The 22,310-nt window shown below is 49.4% G+C and overlaps 1 protein-coding gene across 1 annotated transcript in view; it reads left to right on the top strand.

The window, feature by feature from the left end:
- Positions 1-21,999, top strand: part of TDRD12 (tudor domain containing 12) — a 109,563-nt gene extending 87,564 nt beyond the window's left edge. The window contains exons 13-17 of the mRNA XM_075326119.1: positions 14,479-14,605; positions 16,927-17,040; positions 17,262-17,415; positions 17,534-17,597; positions 20,801-21,999. Coding sequence (XP_075182234.1) covers positions 14,479-14,605; positions 16,927-17,040; positions 17,262-17,415; positions 17,534-17,597; positions 20,801-20,883 — 542 coding nt within the window. The 3' untranslated portion in view covers positions 20,884-21,999. The remainder of the gene's footprint in view (positions 1-14,478; positions 14,606-16,926; positions 17,041-17,261; positions 17,416-17,533; positions 17,598-20,800) is intronic.
- Positions 22,000-22,310: the final 311 nt, after the last annotated feature.

Genomic DNA, 22,310 nt, shown 5'->3' with positions numbered 1-22,310 from the left:
CTTAACATCTGTTCCAGGATTTGACAACAGGCAGCATGGAGGATAAAGGTTACTAATGTAAATTACACTGCACAGACATCAAAGACTACTGCTATTCTTCTACACTCATGAACTGTGGTTTATCAACATTGGCTATTGACTTTGTAATAAAGAATAAAGTTTATGGACTTGATTTAACGATGATAAACACAATACGGGACTGTTTAAATTGGTAACCATTCATTTTTTATCAAAGGATTTATTTCTAAGAGACTGTGTTTATGCCAGATTACATCGGAGATAAGAAGACGTCAACTCAGAGGACATCATATGGTGACCGGATTTGTTTTTTGCATTTCTTTTTAGGTCTAGCGAAGTATAGTTATATATTTTTATATGATTGATCAGTCACGGCCTATCATAACATGAATTCACATTATTATATTATTGAACTTACAACATGAATAATGCAAATTAATTATTATTCATCATTATTATTGATATTAATCCATTATCGCCAAATAAGGAAAGAAGATTTGTTATTTTAATGATGTATTAATTAATTTTCGGGGTTAGTTCACCCGCTTCAAGGGGGGATTGTAAAAACATTAAAATTAATATATCTAGTTATCAAATATTTCATAGTAGGACATATAAGTTCACAGTTCTGTTTATGTTGGAGGGCATAGTTTATTAATAAAGTTCTTATAAGGAATAGATATTAAAATATCCATATTGAATATACTTGAGTACTGACATGGAAGGATATATATAAATCTTCTAGAAGCTTCTAGAAGATTATGTCATATGGAACTATGTTCAACTAAAACACCCTATATGGACTGGACAGTTGTCATATAACACACGATGGAGGGGGCTACTGCTCGCTCCTGCACGTTGCCTGCTGCCAGAATGATTAGAGGCTGCAAGATGAACACATGCTGTCCAGCCTGAGGGATATCACCCCTGCTTTGCCATTCAGAATCCAAGGAGAGATGGGTGAAGATTTCCTATTGATCAGTATGGACTAAATGAACTCTTTTTCCGTAAGCTAATGAAGTATATTATTTTTCCTTTCTGTAACTGAACCCTGGCAACCATTTTTAAATAGATAAAATACATTTATTTTTTACATTTTTGAAGTTCTTTCTTTCATGCGCCTTTACGTATTTAAAGAAAAATATATTTAAGAGTATATTTTTTAACACTGTGTTAGTTATTTTGGTGACATTTCCGGCCGGTTCTCTGGTTTTCCCCTGAGAACCGCGCCGAGGGTGCCTGCTCGCCGGCCGCATTGTAAAATCTTGTCCCCGGGTTCAGCTGCGGCCTACTTTCGGTTTCACTGCCCCTGCATGTCAGTCATGCAGAGGGACATTGCGGCGCCGCCCACCGGCCGTTCAGCAGAGGGGAGGACACTCCTCTCTGAGGAGATGTTTCCCTCCCCTGTATATCCCCTTGGCCCTCCGGTTCCCGCTCTTGGACTAGGCCCCGCCCCCCCTCCTCACTCCGGCTCCATTTTATCAGCGTTCTCACACTGATCGGCGCTGACTGCTGCATCTCTGCAACCTGTCTGGGGGTCTGAGCTGTGGGATCCGGAGGGCACACAAATCGGTCTGGTAAGCCACAACCTCTGGTTGTGGACTTTATTATACACTCTCTGGGGGTCATTCTGAAGGAGTGTGTTCTTACTGCAGAGCCCCCACCTCAGCAGCATGTCTCACACTAGGAGCAAGGCTGCAAGGCTGTACTCAATATGCACTGCATGTAAGTTCGTACTGCCTCAACCGAGCACATATCCACATTGTGATGCCTGCTCTAACATGGTGGTGCCTCAGCCTGGAGTCTCCCCAGTGGTCCCTCAGGCTGCTGCGGCCCCGGTGACTGAACCCCCGGCTTGGGTAGAATTGTTTACTAAGTCTATCTCCCAGTCCTTTGCTGACTCCATGGGAGAGCTGTCCCGGACTCTGCTGAGCATGCATCAGCCCCCTTCACAGGGTGCCTCTGCTGCTTCGGCTCGCTCTCCAGAGCTCACAGAGGATTCTTAATCTACTCCCAGACCCCGTCCTCCTAAAAGGAAACGCAGGGACCCCTCTCCTTCCTCGTCCTGCGGCTCCGATTCACGAGCCGATTTGCAGGACGAGGAGGATGTCTTTACTGGGGGCTCGGACGCTACCTCTATGTGCCCCATTGATCTGACTGAGGGGGATGCAGATGTTAGTGATTTGATTGCGTCCATTAATACTGTACTGGACCTCAATCCGCCAGTATCAGAGGAGCAACCCTCTCTGGCAGAAAAGCACCAGTTTACTTTGCCTAAGAGACCAAGGAGTGTGTTCTTTAACCACTCCAGTTTTCAGGCCACTGTGTCCAAGCCCAGAGCCTCTCCTGACAAACGCTTTCCTAAGCGTGGTTCTGATGACCGTTTTCCTTTTCCACCAGAGGTGGTCAAGGAGTGGGCTCTCTCACCAAAGGTGAACCTTCCGGTGTCTAGACTCTCAGCCCGGACAGTTGTATCTGTGGCTGATGGCACCTCACTCAAGGATCCCACTGACCGCCAGGTTGACCTCCTGGCCAAGTCTGTCTATGAGGCGACAGGAGCCTCGTTCTCCCCATCTTTTGCAGCAGTGTTGGCTCTCAAAGCCATCTCTGCTTCTCTGGAGGAGATGCATACCCTCACTAGGGACTCTATGCCTGAATTGGTTGCTTTAACTTCCCAAGCTTCAGCCTTTTCAGCCTACGCCATGTCTGCCATGCTGGAGGCCTCTCACCACACTGCGGTGGCCTCTGCCAATTCCCTCGCTATCCGCAGGATCTTGTGGCTTCGTGAGTGGAAGGCGGATGCTTCCTCAAAGAAGTACCTTGCTGGGCTCCCATTTGCTGGGTCCAGGCTGTTCGGTGAACAGCTGGATGAAATTATTAAGGAGGCTACTGGCGGGAAGAGTACTTCCTTGCCACAGACTAAAGCCAGGAAACCTGTCCAGGGCAGGAACCAGTCGAGGTTTCGTTCCTTTCGTTCCTCTAACTGGTCATCCTCTAAGCCCTCGGCCTCGTCCACTAACTCGGCCAAGGACCAGAAGCCCACCTGGCGCAAGAAGCCGCGTCCACAAGGGTCCGCAGGAGCTGCTGCCACCAAGGCAGCCTCTTGACTATCTGGCCGAGCCAGCAACGTCCTTGGTCGGTGGCAGGCTCTCCCACTTTGGCGACGTGTGGTTTCAACACGTCTCCGACCAGTGGGTGCGGGATATCATCTCCCACGGCTACAGGATAGAGTTCTCTTCCAGCCCGCCAAACAGATTTTTTCTGTCAACTCCCCCCTGCTCCAAGGCCACCGCCTTCTCTCAGGCCGTGGCATCCTTGCAGGCCAACGGAGTAATTGTACCGGTTCCCGCCAGGGAACGGTTCAGAGGTTTCTATTCAAATCTCTTCCTAGTCCCCAAAAAGGACTGTTCCTTCCGGCCCATCCTGGATCTCAAGCTTCTCAACAAGCATGTTCAGGTGCGGCATTTTCGCATGGAGTCTGTGCGGTCAGTCATTGCCTCAATGACCCAAGGGGATTTCCTGGCATCCATCGACATCAGAGATGCCTATCTGCATGTGCCAATTGCAGTTTCGCACCAGCGTTGGCTACGTTTTGCAATCGGAGAGGAACATTTCCAATTCGTGGCTCTCCCCTTCGGGTTAGCCACGGGCCCTCGAGTATTCACCAAGGTCATGGCAGCAGTGGTTGCGGTTCTGCACCTCCAGGGGTTGGCAGTAATTCCTTACCTGGACGACCTTCTTGTCAAGGCTTCATCCAGCGCAGACTGTCAGCGGAGTGTCTCGCTCACTCTCGCCACTCTTGTTCAATTCGGGTGGCTTGTCAATCTGCCCAAGTCCACTTTGACCTCGACCCAAGAACTCACGTACCTAGGGATGCAATTCGAAACTCTGCCGGCACTTGTCAAGCTGCCCTTAGTCAAACAGCAGTCCCTCCATCTGGCGGTGCGCTCTCTGTTGAGGCCCCGCCGTCATTCCATCAGGCACCTTATGCAGGTGCTGGGTCAGATGGTGGCGTCAATGGAAGCGGTTCCCTTTGCCCAGTTCCATCTGCGTCCTCTGCAGCTGGACATTCTCCACTGTTGGGACAAGCGGATTTCTTCCTTGCAAAGGTTGGTGGCTCTGTCGCCACAAGCCAGGAGCTCTCTTCAGTGGTGGCTTCGGCCTCTCTCTCTGTCTCAGGGACGCTCCTTCCTGACCCCGTCCTGGGTGATCCTCACCACGGATGCCAGTCTTTCCGGCTGGGGAGCAGTATTTCTTCACCACCGAGCACAGGGCATTTGGACTCCGTCCGAATCAGTCCTCTCGATCAATGTGCTGGAAATCAGAGCTGTGCTCCTAGCTCTCGTAGCCTTTCACCACCTGTTGGCGGGCAAGCACATTCGAGTCCAGTCAGACAACGCGACAGCAGTTGCCTACATCAATCACCAGGGCGGGACTTGCAGTCGCCTGGCAATGTTGGAGGTTCAACGCATCCTTCAGTGGACCTAGGACTCCAAGTCCACCATATCCGCAGTCCATATCCCAGGCGTGGAAAACTGGGAGGCAGATTATCTCAGCCGTCAAACCGTGGACAGCGGCGAGTGGGCTCTGCATCAGGCAGTGTTCCGGTCGATCTGCCGCAAGTGGGGCACTCCGGAAGTGGATCTAATGGCATCCCGGCACAACAACAAGGTCCCGGTTTACGTGGCTCGCTCCCACGATCCTCAGGCCTTTGCAGCGGACGCGCTGGTTCAGGATTGGTCCCAGTTTCGTCTGGCTTACGTGTTTCCCCCTCTAGCTCTCTTGCCCAGACTCCTGCGCAAGATCAGAATGGAGGGCCGTCGGGTCATTCTCATCGCCCCAGACTGGCCCAGGCGGGCTTGGTACCCAGACCTGCTCCGTCTGTCCGTAGAGGTGCCGTGGCATCTCCCGGACCGCCCAGACCTTCTCTCTCAAGGTCCGTTTTTCCGCCAGAATTCTGCGGCGCTCAGATTGACGGCGTGGCTCTTGAGTCCTGGATCCTGACGGCTTCCGGCATTCCTCCCGAAGTCATCTCCACTATGACTCGGGCTCGGAAGTCTTCCTCGGCAAAAATTTACCACAGGACTTGGAGAATTTTCCTGTCCTGGTGTCGTTCTTCCGGCCATGCTCCTTGGCCTTTTTCCTTGCCAACCATCCTGTCCTTTCTACAGTCCGGTCTGCAGCTAGGACTATCCCTCAATTCCCTTAAGGGACAGGTCTCGGCTCTGTCAGTGTTCTTTCAGCGGCGTATCGCCCGACTGGCTCAGGTGCGCACCTTCATGCAGGGCGCATCTCACATCATTCCACCTTACCGGCGGCCTTTGGATCCCTGGGACCTTAATCTGGTCCTCATGGCCTTACAGAAACCCCCCTTTGAGCCTCTTAGGGAAGTTTCTTTGTTTCGACTTTCACAGAAAGTCGTCTTTCTGGTGGCTATAACTTCTCTCAGGAGAGTCTCTGACTTGGCCGCGCTCTCTTCGGAGTCACCTTTTTTGGTTTTTCACCAAGACAAGGTAGTTCTCCGTCCGACTCCGGACTTTCTTCCTAAGGTGGTCTCTCCTTTCCACCTTAACCAGGACATTTCATTGCCTTCCCTTTGTCCGGCCCCTGTTCATCGCTTTGAGAAAGCGTTGCATACTTTAGATCTGGTGCGGGCGCTCCGGATCTATGTGTCACGCACCGCTGCTCTTAAGCGGTGCACCTCTCTTTTTGTGCTGACCACAGGTCAGCGCAAGGGTCTCTCGGCTTCTAAACCGACCCTAGCTCGTTGGATTAGGTCGGCCATATCCGATGCCTACCAGAGTACTCAGGTGCCTCCCCCGCCGGGGATCAAGGCACACTCGACCAGAGCTGTCGGTGCCTCTTGGGCTTTGAGGCACCAGGCTACGGCTCAGCAGGTTTGTCAGGCTGCCACTTGGTCTAGTCTGCACACCTTTTCAAAGCACTACCAAGTGCATGCTCATGCTTCGGCAGATGCGAGCTTGGGCAGACGCATCCTTCAGGCGGCTGTCGCCCATTTGTGAAGTTAGGTTTTGCCTACTTCTCAGTTTTCTGTTTATTCCCACCCATGGACTGCTTTGAGACGTCCCATGGTCTGGGTCTCCCATAAGGAACGATGAAGAAAAAGAGAATTTTGTTTACTTACCGTAAATTCTTTTTCTTATAGTTCCGACATGGGAGACCCAGCACCCTCCCTGTTGCCTGTTGGCAGTTTTCTTGTTCCGTGTGTTTTCACCGGCTGTTTTTGTAAACAGAGGCTCCGGTTGTTCCGGGTTTTGCTATTTCTCTACTTGTGGTTGGATGTCCTCCTTCAGCTTTTGCACTAAACTGGCTATATTTGGTTATCCAGGGGGTGTATATGCTAGGAGGGAGGAGCTACACTTTTTAGTGTAGTACTTTGTGTGTCCTCCGGAGGCAGAAGCTATACACCCATGGTCTGGGTCTCCCATGTCGGAACTATAAGAAAAAGAATTTACGGTAAGTAAACAAAATTCTCTTTTTTGCTCATTATTTGAAAACTTCCATTATTTGTACATCTGTTCACTTATCCTTGGTAACCCCTTCATGACTATACAACTTTGAACAGGGAGTATTATAGATCTGTGCAATTGCTACATAGACAGATTATTATACAACTACATCTACATTTTGATTATTTACATACACAGGTTAAACAAACATATTACAGCTCAGACCACCTTCACATTATTTATTTATATATATATATATATATATATATATATATATATATATATATATATATATATATATATATATATATATATATATATATATATATATATATATATATATATATATTGATTTCTTTGTCGCATCCATTGGGAGACCCAGACAATTGGGTGTATAGCTTCTGCATCTGGAGGCCACACAAAGTATTACACTTTTAAAAAAGTGTAACCCCTCCCCTCTGGCTATACACCCTCCCGTGGACCACGGGCTCCTCAGTTTTATGCTTTGTGTGGAAGGAGGCACACATCCACTCATGCATTCTCATACATAGTCATGAGACAAGCCAGGAAGCCAACGTCCGCCAAGATCTATTACAGGTCTTGGCAAATCTTCTTATCCTGGTGCTCTGATAACGGTTTTCCTCCATGGCCGTTTGCCTTACCCACATTCCTTTCATTCCTACAATCTGGAATGGACAAGGGTTTGTCCCTCGGCTCTCTCAAGGGCCAAGTATCGGCGCTCTCCGTGTTTTTTCAAAAGCGTCTAGCCAGGCTTCCGCAGGTCCGCACGTTCCTGCAGGGGGTTTGCCACATGGTTCCACCTTACAAACGTCCGTTGGAACCTTGGGATCTTAACAGGGTCCTGACGGCTCTTCAAAAGCCGCCTTTTGAGCCGCTGCGGGATGTCTCTCTCTCCCATCTTTCTCAGAAGGTGGCCTTCCTGGTGGCAATCACATCACTTCGGAGAGTGTCTGAGCTTGCAGCGCTGTCATGCAAAGCTCCCTTCCTGGTTTTTCACCAGGATAAGGTGGTTCTGCATCCTGTCCCGGAATTTCTCCCTAAGGTGGTATCCCCTTTTCATCTAAATCAGGATATCTCCTTGCCTTCCTTTTGCCCTAATCCAATTCACCAGTGTGAAAAGGATTTGCACTCTTTGGATCTAGTGAGAGCACTCCGGCTCTACGTGTCTCGCACGGCGCCCCTGTGCCATTCAGACACGCTCTTTGTCCTTGTCGCTGGCCAACGCCAAGGTCTCTCAGGCCTCCAAGTCAACCTTGGCTCGGTGGATCAAGGAACCGATTCTCGAGGCCTACCGTACTTCTGGGCTTCCGCTCCCTTCAGGGTTGAAAGCCCATTCTACCAGAGCCGTAGGTGCGTCCTGGGCATTGCGGCATCGGGCGACGGCTCAGCAGGTGTGTCAGGCGGCTACGTGGTCTAGTCTGCACACTTTCACGAAGCACTATCAAGTGCATACCTATGCTTCGGCAGACGCCAGTCTAGGTAGGCGAGTCCTCCAGGCGGCGGTTGCCCACCTGTAAGAGGGGGCCGTTTTCGGCTCTTTCTATTGAGGTATTCTTTTACCCACCCAGGGACTGCTCTTGGACGTCCCAATTGTCTGGGTCTCCCAATGGAGTGACAAAGAAAAAGGGAATTTTGTTTACTTACCGTAAATTTCTTTTCTTCGGCGCTCCATTGGGAGACCCAGACGATTGGGTGTATAGCACTGCCTCCGGAGGCCACACAAAGCATTACACTAAAAAGTGTAAGGCCCCTCCCCTTCTGGCTATACACCCCCAGTGGGATCACTGGCTCACCAGTTTTCTGCTTTGTGCGAAGGAGGTCAGACATCCACGCATAGCTCCACTGTTTAGTCAGCAGTAGCTGCTGACTCTATCGGATGGAAGAAAAGAGGGCCCATATAGGGCCCCCAGCATGCTCCCTTCTCACCCCACTTGCGGTTTGTAAGGTTGAGGTACCTATTGCTGGTACAGAGGCTGGAGCCCACATGCTGCTTTCCTTCCCCATCCCCCTGAGGGGCTCTGTGGAAGTGGGATCTTACCGGCCCCCAAACCCTGAGGCCGAGCTCCATCCACAGACCCAGAGACCCTGCTGGAGGAGCTGAGTACAGTCAGGGACAAGGCCCTGCAACGTTCAGGTACTCTGTGTCCCCGCACAGACAGGCCACGCACACTCCAGGCTTGCTGGGTGTGCTAGTGCGCCGGGGGCACTAGCGCTGCGCGCTCGGGTTAGAGTCACTGCAGCTTAGCTGAGTGATTTTATGTCTTGGGAACTACCGCGCCGGCCGCTCCGGGAGCGGCGGCGCCGCTGGGACTTGTAGTGCGCCGGGGACTCGCGCTGCCCGCGCTTTTACGGCGGCAGCGCTCATAAATCTAGTCCCCGGCTTTTGCGGCCTAGCTCTGCTTCGTTCCCGCCCTCACCCTGTCAAGTCAGGGAAAGGGAGAGACGCTGTTCTATAGCCAGCGCCGAGGGCTGGAGTCTTATTTACATACTCCAGCCCTCTCACTGGGCACAGTGGGGACGCAAGTTTCCCGCTCTTGGTCTCAACACGCCCAGGGCCCGCCCCTCTCCACAGGACGCCGGCAGCCATTCCTGCATGCAGTCTGGCTGGAGAACGGACACAGGCTCTGGGGGACTCAGACAAGGGACTCTGGCGACCACACACCCGCGTTTATGCGGGCGGTAAGCTGCACATAAGTGCTGGCCCCACTAGTGCCACAGTGTTATTTGGTGCATTTTTTCCCTGTACCATATATATTTATATTGCACTGTACAGTCGCTTCTTGGCTTATACCCTACATTGCTCTGAGGAGACAACATGTCATCCGCAAAACGCAAGGGTGCCAAGGCACAGGCGGTATGCACTGCTTGTGCCGCATGTGGGGCTAATCTACCGGCAGGTTCCAATGACCCCCATTGTGTGCAATGTTCAATCCCTGTGCCACTTCGGCAGCCAGAGTCTATGGTAGTAGTGGCCCAGGCAGAGACGCCTGTGAACCCTGCCCCGGTGACGGGGACAGAATTTGCAGTTTTTGCTGATAAGATGTCTGTGACTATGACAAAAATCCTGGAAACCTTGCAGTCCAGGCCAGTTTCTCAGACCATGGACACTGCTGTGTCTATGCTCCCCAGTCCCCCTCAGTTGGAACTAATCCGTACTTCAAGGGGGTCCCAGGCATCACAGGCTGAAGACTCTGACTCGGATGACAGTCCCAGGCAGCCTAAGCGGGCTCGCTGGGAAAGACCCTCGCCGTCATCACACTGGTCAGGGTCTCAGCGAGACGAGGCTCTGTATGAGGAGACAGAGGAAGGTGATCAGGATTCTAATCCTGACACCGCTCTCAATCTAGATACCCCTGATGGTGACGCTATGGTAAATGACCTTATAGCGGCCATCAATAGACTGTTGGATATTTCTCCCCCAGCCCCTTCAGCAGAGGAGGCAGCTGCACAGCAGGAGAAGTTCCATTTCCGGTATCCTAAGCGTAAATTGAGTACTTTTCTGGACCACTCTGACTTCAGAGAATCAGTCCAGAAACATCATGCTTATCCAGATAAGCGTCTCTCCAAACGTCTTAAGGATACACGTTATCCCTTTCCCCCTGACGTGGTCAAACGCTGGACCCAGTGTCCAAAGGTGGACCCCCCAATCTCCAGGCTTGCGGCTAGATCCATAGTTGCAGTGGAAGATGGGGCTTCACTTAAAGATGCCAATGACAGACAGATGGACCTTTGGTTAAAGTCTGTCTATGAAGCTATCGGCGCGTCGTTTGCTCCAGCATTCGCGGCCGTGTGGGCACTCCAAGCTATTTCAGCTGGCCTGGCACAGGTGGACTCTATCATACGTCCAGCAGTGCCGCGAGTAGCGTCCCTAACCTCGCAAATGTCTGCGTTTGCGACTTACGCTATCAACGCTGTCCTGGACTCTACGAGCCGTACCTCAATGGCGTCTGCCAACTCTGTGGTTTTGCGCAGAGCCTTGTGGTTAAAGGAATGGAAAGCAGATTCTGCTTCCAAGAAATGTTTAACCAGCTTGCCACTATCTGGAGACAGACTGTTTGGGGAGCAATTGGCTGAGATCATTAAACAGTCCAAAGGTAAGGACTCCTCCTTACCCCAGCCCAGATCGAGCAAACCTCAACAGAGGAAGTGGCAGTCGAGGTTTCGATCCTTTCGAGGCTCCAGCAAGACCCAATTCTCCTCGTCCAAAGGGACTCAGAAGGAGGAAAGGAGCTCAGATTCCTGGCGGGCTCATTCACGCCCCAAGAAAGCAACCGGAGGAACCGCTTCCAAGGCGGCTGCCTCATGACTTTCGGCCTCATCCCTCCGCATCCTCGGTCGGTGGCAGGCTCTCCCGCTTTTGCAACATTTGGCTGCCACAGGTCAAAGACCGGTGGGTAGCAGACATTTTGTCTCACGGGTACAGGATAGAATTCAGTTCTCATCCTCCGCCTCGGTTCTTCAGAACCTCCCCACATCCCGACCGAGCAAATGCCCTTCTGCAGGCGGTGTGCTCACTAAGAGCAGAAGGAGTGGTGATCCCTGTTCCTCTGCAGGAACAAGGACAAGGTTTTTACTCCAATCTCTTCGTGGTTCCAAAAAAGGACGGCTCGTTCCGTCCTGTTCTGGACCTAAAGCTGCTCAACAAGCATGTGAACGCCAGGCGGTTCCGGATGGAATCCCTCCGCTCCGTCATTGCCTCAATGTCTCAAGGAGATTTCCTTGCATCAATAGACATCAAAGATGCTTATCTCCACGTGCCGATTGCTACAGAGCACCAACGTTTTTTACGTTTCGTGATAGGAGACGACCATCTCCAGTTCGTAGCTCTGCCATTTGGTCTGGCGACAGCCCCACGGGTTTTCACCAAGGTCATGGCGGCAGTGGTAGCAGTCTTGCATTCTCAGGGACATTCGGTGATTCCTTACTTAGACGATCTACTTGTCAAAGCACCCTCTCAAGAGGCATGCCAACACAGCCTGAATGTTGCGCTGGAGACTCTCCAGACTTTCGGGTGGATCATCAACTTTTCAAAGTCAAACATGGCACCGACTCAATCACTAACGTATCTTGGCATGGAGTTTCATACTCTCTCAGCGATAGTGAAGCTTCCGCTGGACAAGCAGCGGTCACTACAGACAGGGATGCAGTCTCTCCTTCAGGGTCAGTCGTACCCCTTAAGGCGCCTCATGCACTTCCTAGGGAAGATGGTGGCAGCAATGGAGGCAGTCCCGTTCGCGCAGTTTCATCTGCGCCCACTTCAATGGGACATTCTCCGCCAATGGGACGGGAAGACAACTTCCCTAGACAGGACAGTCTCCCTTTCTCAGATGACCAAGGACTCTCTGCAATGGTGGCTTCTTCCCACCTCATTATCACAGGGAAGATCATTCCTGCCCCCATCCTGGGCAGTGGTCACGACAGACGCGAGCCTTCCAGCAGTGGCTGGAAGGAAAGCAGATCCGAATTCAGTCGGGCAACTCCACAGCGGTGGCATACATCAACCACCAAGGAGGGACACGCAGTCGGCAAGCCTTCCAGGAAGTCAGGCGGATTCTGATGTGGGTGGAGGAAAGAGCATCCACCATATCCGCAGTTCACATCCCGGGCGTAGAAAACTGGGAAGCAGACTTCCTCAGTCGCCAGGGCATGGACGCAGGGGAATGGTCCCTTCACCCGGACGTGTTTCAGGAAATCTGCCGCCGCTGGGGGGTGCCGGACGTCGACCTAATGGCGTCTCGGCACAACAACAAGGTCCCGACCTTCATAGCGCGGTCTCGCGATCAAAGAGCTCTAGCGGCAGACGCCTTAGTGCAAGATTGGTCGCAGTTCCGGCTCCCTTATGTGTTTCCACCTCTGGCACTCTTGCCCAGAGTGTTACGCAAGATCAGATCCGATTGCGGCCGCGTCATACTCGTCGCCCCAGACTGGCCGAGGAGGTCGTGGTACCCGGATCTGTGGCATCTCACGGTCGGCCAACCGTGGGCACTACCAGACCGACCAGACTTACTGTCCCAAGGGCCGTTTTTCCATCGGAATTCTGCGGCCCTGAACCTGACTGTGTGGCCATTGAGTCCTGGATCCTAGCGTCTTCAGGATTATCCCAAGGGGTCGTTGCCACCATGAGACAGGCTAGGAAGCCCACGTCTGCTAAAATCTACCACAGAACGTGGAAGATATTCTTATCCTGGTGCTCTGCACAAGGAGTATCCCCCTGGCCATTCGCGTTACCTGTCTTTCTTTCCTTCCTGCAATCTGGGTTGGAAAAGGGCTTGTCGCTCGGCTCCCTTAAAGGGCAAGTCTCGGCACTATCCGTGTTTTTTCAGAAGCGTCTAGCGCGACTTTCTAAGGTGCGCACGTTCCTGCAGGGGGTGTGTCATATCGTCCCTCCGTACAGGAGGCCGTTAGATCCGTGGGATCTAAACAAGGTCCTTGTTGCTCTCCAGAAGCCGCCTTTCGAGCCCCTGAGGGATGTGTCACTTTCTCGACTCTCACAGAAAGTGGCATTTCTGGTAGCGGTCACGTCTCTTCGGAGAGTGTCTGAACTAGCAGCGCTGTCATCCAAAGCTCCTTTCCTGGTGTTCCACCAGGACAAGGTAGTGCTGCGCCCCATTCAGGAGTTTCTCCCTAAGGTGGTATCCTCTTTTCACCTTAATCAGGATATCTCCTTGCCTTCCTTTTATCCGCATGCAGTTCATCGGTATGAAAAGGATCTACATTTGTTGGATCTGGTGAGAGCACTCAGAATCTACATTTCCCGCACGGCGCCCCTGCGCCGCTCGGATGCACTCTTTGTCCTTGTCGCTGGTAAGCGCAAAGGGTCGCAGGCTTCAAAAGCCACCCTGGCTCGATGGATCAAAGAACCAATTCTTGAAGCCTACCGTTCTGCTGGGCTTCCGGTTCCATCAGGGCTGAAGGCCCATTCTGCCAGAGCCGTGGGTGCGTCCTGGGCATTACGACACCAGGCTACGGCTCAACAGGTGTGCCAGGCAGCTACCTGGTCGAGTCTGCACACTTTCACCAAACATTATCAGGTGCATACCTATGCTTCGGCGGACGCCAGCCTAGGTAGAAGAGTCCTGCAGGCGGCAGTTGCCTCCCCGTAGGGGAGGGCTGTCTTTGCAGCTCTAACATGAGGTATTTCTTTACCCACCCAGGGACAGCTTTTGGACGTCCCAATCGTCTGGGTCTCCCAATGGAGCGCCGAAGAAGAAGGGAATTTTGTTACTTACCGTAAATTCCTTTTCTTCTAGCTCCTATTGGGAGACCCAGCACCCGCCCTGTTGTCCTTCGGGATTTTTGGTTGTTTTTCGGGTACACATGTTGTTCATGTTGAACGGTTTTCAGTTCTCCGACGTTACTTCGGAGTGAATTTGTTTAAACCAGTTATTGGCTTTCCTCCTTCTTGCTTTTGCACTAAAACTGGTGAGCCAGTGATCCCACTGGGGGTGTATAGCCAGAAGGGGAGGGGCCTTACACTTTTTAGTGTAATGCTTTGTGTGGCCTCCGGAGGCAGTGCTATACACCCAATCGTCTGGGTCTCCCAATAGGAGCTAGAAGAAAAGGAATTTACGGTAAGTAACAAAATTCCCTTCTTCTTCTAGCTCCTATTGGGAGACCCAGCACTTGCCCCTGTGCCCTTCGGGCTGGTTGTTCTTTTGTGTACACATGTTGGTGATGTTGATTTGTTCTTTTGGTTCATGGTTTTCAGTTCTCCGAACATCCTTCGGATTGAATTTACCTTAGACCAATTTATAAGTTTTCTCATTCCTGCTTTTGCACCAAAACTGAGGAGCCCGTGGTCCACGGGAGAGGGTGTATAGGCAGAGGGGAGGGGTTACACTTTTTTAAAAGTGTAATACTTTGTGTGGCCTCCAGAGGCAGAAGCTATACACCCAATTGTCTGGGTCTCGCAATAGGAGCTAGAAGAAAAGGAATTTACGGTAAGTAAACAAAATTCCCTTTTTTCCAGACAATGATGAGCAGAAGGCGGTCAGTGCCCCACATCCCTTACCCCAATCTGATGAAGAAAGAGAAGAGCTTGAAGAAGTTTCTGTTCATTGTGACCCAGATCCCCCGAGGACGCCCCCGTCAGCAAGGTTTGTTATTATGTCTACAGCATAGTTCCCAGAATTGCATAATTTTTCACTAAATGCTTACTTATGGTTAATATACAATCTAAGCTCAGTATAGCATTTCATTCTTGTACCTTTGTGTCTATTTTCACCTCTCTTGGCCCCTCTGTGTCATCCAGCGTATATAGCTGAATAGTCGGTCCTATTCTTATCTGCTAAAACTACATTTCCCAGCAGCACTTGGTTCTCCTCAGTGCTGCAGACCCCCCCTCCTTCACCTCCTGTGTGCCCCTAACTACCACCACCTCTCCATTATCATCAGGCTAATCTGAGTGAGAATTCTCCTTATCCCTCTATGCCCTCCCTGCTCCTGTGCAGGACTCTGCTTGGCTGATTCTATCTTCTGACATCTGCATCACTATAACTGACTGTGTGATGTTACATCATTGTTAGCTGGTTTGTAGCAGAGCTCAGCTTTCATGCACTCCTCCACAATGGCGCTTGTAGTTAGCAGGCAGTGCAGAGTTGTGTGTGCCTGCTGCTAACAGCTCAGTGATGTGAAACTGCAAATGCTGTTTTGTTGATGCTACTAGTAGAGGATTATCTTCTGTGATATGCATCATCAGAGCAGCAATTGGAGCTTCACATTACTAATTTTTAAGCAGCAAGGAGCATACACAATACCACTCCTCCCAGCCATTTTATGTACAGCATCAACCTCCGGTATATGCAGCTGCATCATGCAGTACATCACTACTCTCAGCCCTCTTTATATACTACTCCATCTTGAGGTATATCACTGCTGTTAGCACCTTTTATCACCTTTTTTATTTTTCAATCCTGCAATACACCACTCCTCTTAGCCCAGTATGTACTGTCCCATCATGCAGTATATAATTAACCTCAGCCCCCTTTATATACTGTCCCAACTTGCGGTACGCTTCTCTTCTCAGCCCCTCTATACGCAGCCCCATCCTGCAGTACAGTACTCCTTTTAGTGGCTGTAAAAACAGACCCATTCTTCAAGATAATATTCCCTTTAAGTCCCCTATATGGAACCCCATCCTACAATGCACCACTCTTCTCAGCCCCTTTGTATACAGCCCCATCCTGCAGTACCTTACTCCTTTCAGACCCTTTTATGTACAACATCAACGTCCAGTATATCTTGGTCCCCTCTCTATACTGCTGCGTAATGGTGTATGTCACTACTTTCTGCCCCCTTTATATACTGTTCCATCCTACAGTATATAACTATGCCCCCATCCTGCAATACACCATTCCTCTCAGTCCCCTATGTGCTGTCCCATTTTGCAGTATATAATTACCCTAAGCCACCTCTATATATTTTCCTATCCTGCAGTACACCACTCTTCTCAGCCCCTCTATACACCGCTTCCTACTGCAGTACATCTCTTCTGTCAGCCCCTCTATATACAGCCCCATTTTAAAGTACAACCCTCTTCTCAGCCCCTCTATATGCAGTCGGACACTGCAGTACATCACTCCTTTCAGTCTCTCTATTCACAGCCTCTTCCTGCAGTACATCTCTTCTGTCAGCCCCTCTATATACAGCCCCATCTTGCAGTACAACACTCTTCTCAGCCCCGTCCTGTATTACTTCACTTATTTTAGCCACTTTACAAACAGATCCTTGCTGCAGTCGAACATTCCTCTAAGTAACCTATATACAGCCCCATCCTACATTACACCACTTTTAGCCTGTCGGCATACAGCCTCATCCTGCAGTCCATCACTCCTTTCAGTCCCTCTATACATTGCCTCCTCCTGCAGTACTTTGCTTCTCTTAGCTCCTTTATGCACAGCCTCATCTTGCAGTACATCACTTCTTTCATCCTCTCTATACACAGTCCCATCCTGCAGTATCCCTTTTCTCAGCCGTCTATACACAGCTCCATCCTGCAATATATCCCTTGACAATCCCATACGTGGTCATTTTTCAATAAGTATAATATGAGATACTTTATCAAATGCTTTGCTTAGATCTAGATATACTATACCCCATTTTCCTAATTCACCCAGTCAGTGATTCCATCATAGAAGGAAATTAGATTAGTCTGGCGTGACTTGTTTGCTACAAAACCATGCTGGTTCTGGTTTATTACTGTATTCTTATCAAAGTACTCACATACGTGTTTTTTAATAATCTTTCCTGGTGTAGAAGGAAGGTCGCTGGCTTGTAATTACCTGGTTCCATCCTCCTTCCTTTTTTTTTGAAGACGGACAACATTTGCCCTTCTCCAATCTTCTGGGACTATTCCTTTTCGCCAGGAATTTTCAAAGATTCTGACGAACGGTTGTGCAATCTCCTCTATCTCTTTCAGCTTGTATCCAGTAGTGAAGTGGTTTGAGAAGGACGATACTGTGATCCTAAATGTAAAGGTGCCACAAGTGACCGATCCCCAGTGCACGTTCTACAGCGACAGACTGGTGTTCAGGTAAAGGAAACTGGGTGTCTGTCAGTGAGCTTGCCCATGGAGTAGCAAGAGAGCGTTCCTTCCAAAAGGGACGTAACGTACAATATACCTAGAGGGGTAAGAACAGGGCATAAGGGTTCAAAAAGCACCAAAGGTGGAATCCCTGTGTCACCTGCACCCCACAGCCCATTCTCCTTTACTCCGTAGTCACATTTCTCTTTGCACACTTGTATGTCTTGCAGTTGCGATGCCGGAGGAAAGCACTACATGGCAGATATGAGTCTCTACAAGAATATTGTAATGGACAAGTCCACGTGCAAACTGAAGAACGACGAAGCCGTCATCACCATCCAGAAGAGCAAAGCCGAAATGTGGAACCGGTTACTGAAAGACAAGGTGCGTTACTGCAAATGCACTGTGCACAGAGGCGGCGGGGCTGCACAGGGGGCCGGTGGGACTAAACGGGGGGCGGTGGGGTGCACTCTTCTTATTTTGCATCTTGCTTTCTTTGCAGCATCCAAATGTCAGCTTTGATTTTGATCACTTGGAAGACTCTGAAGACGAGGGGTTCAGGTCAGGTACGTGCCGGGCGCTCATCTAATGACGGCCATCTTACTTATGCAGTGTTAGATGCATTAATCCTTCCCAGTTCAGTAGCTGCCCGGTCCGCCGACTTCCCAGTTGGTTGATGGGTGAGTGGACGCTCCTGGTTGAGTGACCGTTCGACCCACCAGTGGTGTCACTGTCCAAAGTCGACTGTGCCAGCATTGTAAGCACTGTGATTGTGAGGAGCATGGCCGCCACAATCCCACTTGTACATTTATTGCCGGAGGTGCAGAGTACTTTAGATCAGCGCCGGGGCAGAGGCTAATGTGAGTGTAATCCCAGCCCGCCTCTGTAGGAAAAAGCTGACCATTACTGCCATGCCTTACCACTGCCCCCAGAATACAGGGGTGCGATCCCAACCCGCGTCTGTAGGAAAAAGCTGGCCATTACTGCCATGCCTGACCACTGCCCCAGACCACAGGGGTGCGATCCCAGCCCTCCTCTGTAGGAAAAAGCTGACCATTACTGCCCTGTCTGGCCACTGCCCCCAGACCACAGGGGTGCGATCCCAGCCCGCCTCTGTAGGAAAAAGCTGGCCTTTACTGCCATGTCTGGCCACTGCCCCCAGACCACAGGGGTGCGATCCCAGCCCACCTCTGTAGGAAAAAGCTGACCATTACTGCCTTGCCTGACCACTGCCCCCATACCACAGGGGTGCGATCCCAGCTCGCCTCTGTAGGAAAAAGCTGACCATTACTGCCCCGCCTGACCACTGCCCCCAGACCACAGGGTTGGCAATTTTGTAAGTTTCCTATTTGTACATTGCATAACTACACAGACTTAATTAAGACCATCGGAATAACCCTTTAATGACTGGGACCCCCGGGTGTCTTTTAAGTCCAAATAAAAAAAAAGTAATGGCTCTCGCAATGCGAGTATGGAAAATTAGTTTTGTTTTTCTTCCAGTATCACTCGCCCCCTTCCATCGCAACGGAAATAACAAATGTGGTGAAAGTGGTTAGTACTCACATGCCGCGTGTTAGTAAATATCCGCATGTTCCGGCCGGATACACGGCACAGTATTGGGGCAGGGGGTGATGTGAAGGTAGCCTGAGCTATAGCTTGTTTGTTTAAACGTAATAAGAATATCTGTGTATGTAAATAATCAAAATATAGATGTAGTTGCATAATTATCTGTCTGTCTGTGTAGCAATTGCACAGACCTATAATATAATTCAAAGCTGTACAGTCATGACCAAAAGTTTTGAGAATGCTACAAATATTAATTTTTACAAAGTCTACTGCTTCAGTTTTTCTAATGGCAATTTGCATATACTCCAGAATGTCATAAAGAGTGATCAGCTTAACAGCAATTACTTGCAAAGTCAATATTTGCTAAGAAAATGAACTTTAACCCCCAAAACACATTTTAACATCATTGCATTCCTGCCTTAAAAGGAGCAGCTAACATTGTTTTAGTGATTGTTCCAGTAACACAGGTGTGGGTGTTGATGAGGACAGGGCCGGCGATCAATCAGTCATGATTAAGTAAGAATGACACCACTGGACACTTTAAAAGGAGGCTGGTGCTTGGTATCATTGTTTCTCTTCAGTTAACCATGGTTATCTCTAAAGAAACACGTGCAGCCATCATTGCTCTGCACAAAAATGGCCTAACAGGGAAGAGTATCGCAGCTACAAAGATTGCAGCTCAGTCACCAATCTATCGCATCATCAAGAACTTCAAGGAGAGAGCTTCCATTGTTGCCAAAAAGGTTCCAGGGCGCCCAAGAAGGACCAGCAAATGCCAGGACCGTATCTTAAAACTGTTTCAGCTGCGGGATGGGACTATCAGCAGTGCCGAGCTAGCTCAGCAATGGCAGCAGGCTGGTGTGAGTGCTTCTGCACGCACTGTGAGGCGGAGACTGCTTGAGCAAGGCCTGGTTTCAAGGAGGGCAGCAAAGAAGCCACTTCTCTCCAGAAAAAACATCAGGGACCGACTGATATTCTGCAAAAGGTACAGGGAGTGGACTGCTGAGGACTGGGGTAAAGTCATTTTCTCAGATTAATCCCCTTTTCGATTGTTTGGGACATCTGGAAAACAGCTTATTAGGAGAAGAAGAGGTGAGCGCTACCACCAGTCTTGTCTCATGCCAACTGTTAAGCATCCGGAAACCATTCATGTGTGGGGTTGCTTCTCAGCCAAGGGAATCGCACCACTCACAGTCTTGCCTAAAAACACAGCCATGAATAAAGAATGGCACCAGAAAGTCCTCCAAGAGCAACTTCTCCCAACTGTCCAAGAGCAGTTTGGCCCCAACAATGCCTTTTCCAGCATGATGGAGCACCTTGCCATAAAGCAAAGGGGATCACTAAATGGCTCATGGAACAAAACATAGAGATTTTGGGTCCATGGCCTGGAAACTCCCCAGATCTTAATCCCATTGAGAACTTGTGAGCAATCATCAAGAGACGGGTGGACAAACAAAAACCAACAAATTCTGTCAAAATGCAAGAATGGACAGCGATCAGCCAGGATTTGCTCCAGATGATGATTGTGAGCTGCCAGGGAGAATTGCAGAGGTCCTGAAGAAGGGTCAACACTGCAAATATTGACTTGCTGCATTAACTCATTCTAACTGTCAATAGAACCTTCTGGTCTCATAATATGATTGCAATTATATTTCTGTATGTGATGTAAACATCAGACAAACACAATTAAAAACCAGAGGGCAACAGATCATGTGAAAATATAATTTTGGTGTCATTCTCAAAACTTTTGGCCATGACTGTATAGTCATGAAGGGGTTACCAAGAATAAGTGAACAGATGTACAAACGATGGAAGTCTTAATGATGAGTAAAAGTCTTATCAGTAGCTTTCACACAGAAAGAATTTTTTAACGAACAAAGATGTGTTTAATGACATGCTGGGAGAAACTGGGAGGTGGAACACTCCCTTAAATTCTGTGTTCTGGCTTCAAGGTTATTCATGCATACTGTATAATTGGATCTATTGAATACACGAGTTCAGTTGGTGATGCTGGCTCAAGGAGAACGTCTCATGTATTCATTGTCTGATACATTAATATCGGCTCTGATATATATAGCTAATTCGGCACCGTCTCTGGATATCCCAAACGAAGACTCCATTAGCAGTCTTCACCCAAATTCCTCCCTTAACAGTGACACCTCCGAACTCTTACCTCTACCCCTCCCTCTTTCTTGTTCTCTAGATTTCGGCAAAACCAAAAAGTTCTACAATGTGGTCTGTGAAGATCTGGTGTCCTCGGAGTACAGTGAATCCGAAAGTGACTAGTGACCGGTGCCGGGGACTCTGTAAACCCTCCATCGTATGTTTCTACCGACCTGTGGACTATGACTTGTGTAACGTTTCTGTGCTGGGGCGAGAATGTAAAAAAAAAAAAAAAACGGATCCGGCGGAGCGAATCTTCCCAATCTCCCCCTAGAAATAAAAGCATTATTCTTTACTGCGCTTCTGGGAAAGCTGGGTGACAAGAGGTACGGCACCTGCGGGGGTGAAAAGACAAGCCCTACACTTTGTAAAGCTTCGAGAATTTTCTATACTGTTTTGCATTTGACCTAAAACATCGTCAGGTTTCCACACAAGTCCGAACCGCATCGAACAAAAAAGCCAGAAATCTTAGACTCTTTTTTTTTTTTTTTTCTTATTTATTATTTTTATTTTTAATTATTGCAGAAAATGATCCAATATCACAACCCTGTGAGTGGTAAAAAAGTAAGTGCACCCCTGCTCCCAGTGTCTGGTAAGATCGATTATGTTGGTGGTTTTTGGTCCATTCACTGCATTTCTATAGGATTACGCTCAAGACTTTGACTCGGCCATTGCAGAACTTCACCCGTATTCTTCTTTAACCCTTCGTTTGTACATTTTGTGGGTTTGAGCTGTTGTTTTACTGAAAGAACCACGTTCTCATGACATTCGGCTCAGTGACGGATGTGATGGGTGCGTGTTCTCTCCAGTGCTTGTTACTCAATCGAACATTGGGGTTTTGGGCCACAACTCGAGTACCGAGTATAATGGAAGTCAATGGGAAACTCGAGCATATTCAAACTCCGAGGCTTGATTGAGTAACGAGCTGTGGCGGGTGACTGCACGCTCGCCCTTTTCGCGGCACGCTCGCCCTCTTCACGACACACTCGCCCTTTTCGCCGCACGCTCGCTCATCACTACACGCTCGCTCATCACTACGCGCTCGCTCATCACTACGCGCTCGCTCATCTCTACGCGCTCGCTCATCTCTACGCGCTCGCTCATCTCTACGCGCTCGCTCACATTTTCCTTTTTGAATTTGCAGATTTCAGAATTCAGTGTTCCATCAATGCTGGCAAAACAGACCCAAACCATGATACTTCCCTCACAGTGTTTCACAGATTTGTGAGATATTTATTCTGTAATGCAGAGATTTTTTTTTTTTTTCCCAAACATAAAGCTTCTCATTTAAACAAAAAAAAGGCTCTATTTTTGTGTCACCCATCCATAAAACATTGACTTATCCACATGATCTTTATCAAACTGCAAACGGGCATGTTATTTTTGGACGGCAGTGGCTTTTAATCCTGCATCGTGAAAATTAACATTAGCTTATGTGAGAAAGGCCTTTAGTTGCTTAGACAGCACCTTGGGCCCCTTTGTGACCTTGAGGACTCATCATAGTGTTTAAGGTTGAAGGTCGACTTACGTCCATCAAGTTCCACCCATGA

Source organism: Anomaloglossus baeobatrachus, chromosome 10 (assembly GCF_048569485.1).
Source record: "Anomaloglossus baeobatrachus isolate aAnoBae1 chromosome 10, aAnoBae1.hap1, whole genome shotgun sequence".
NCBI classification, from domain to species: Eukaryota; Metazoa; Chordata; class Amphibia; order Anura; family Aromobatidae; genus Anomaloglossus; species Anomaloglossus baeobatrachus.
Note: the sequence above shows the minus strand (reverse complement) of the source record. Positions and strands in the feature narration are given on the sequence as shown.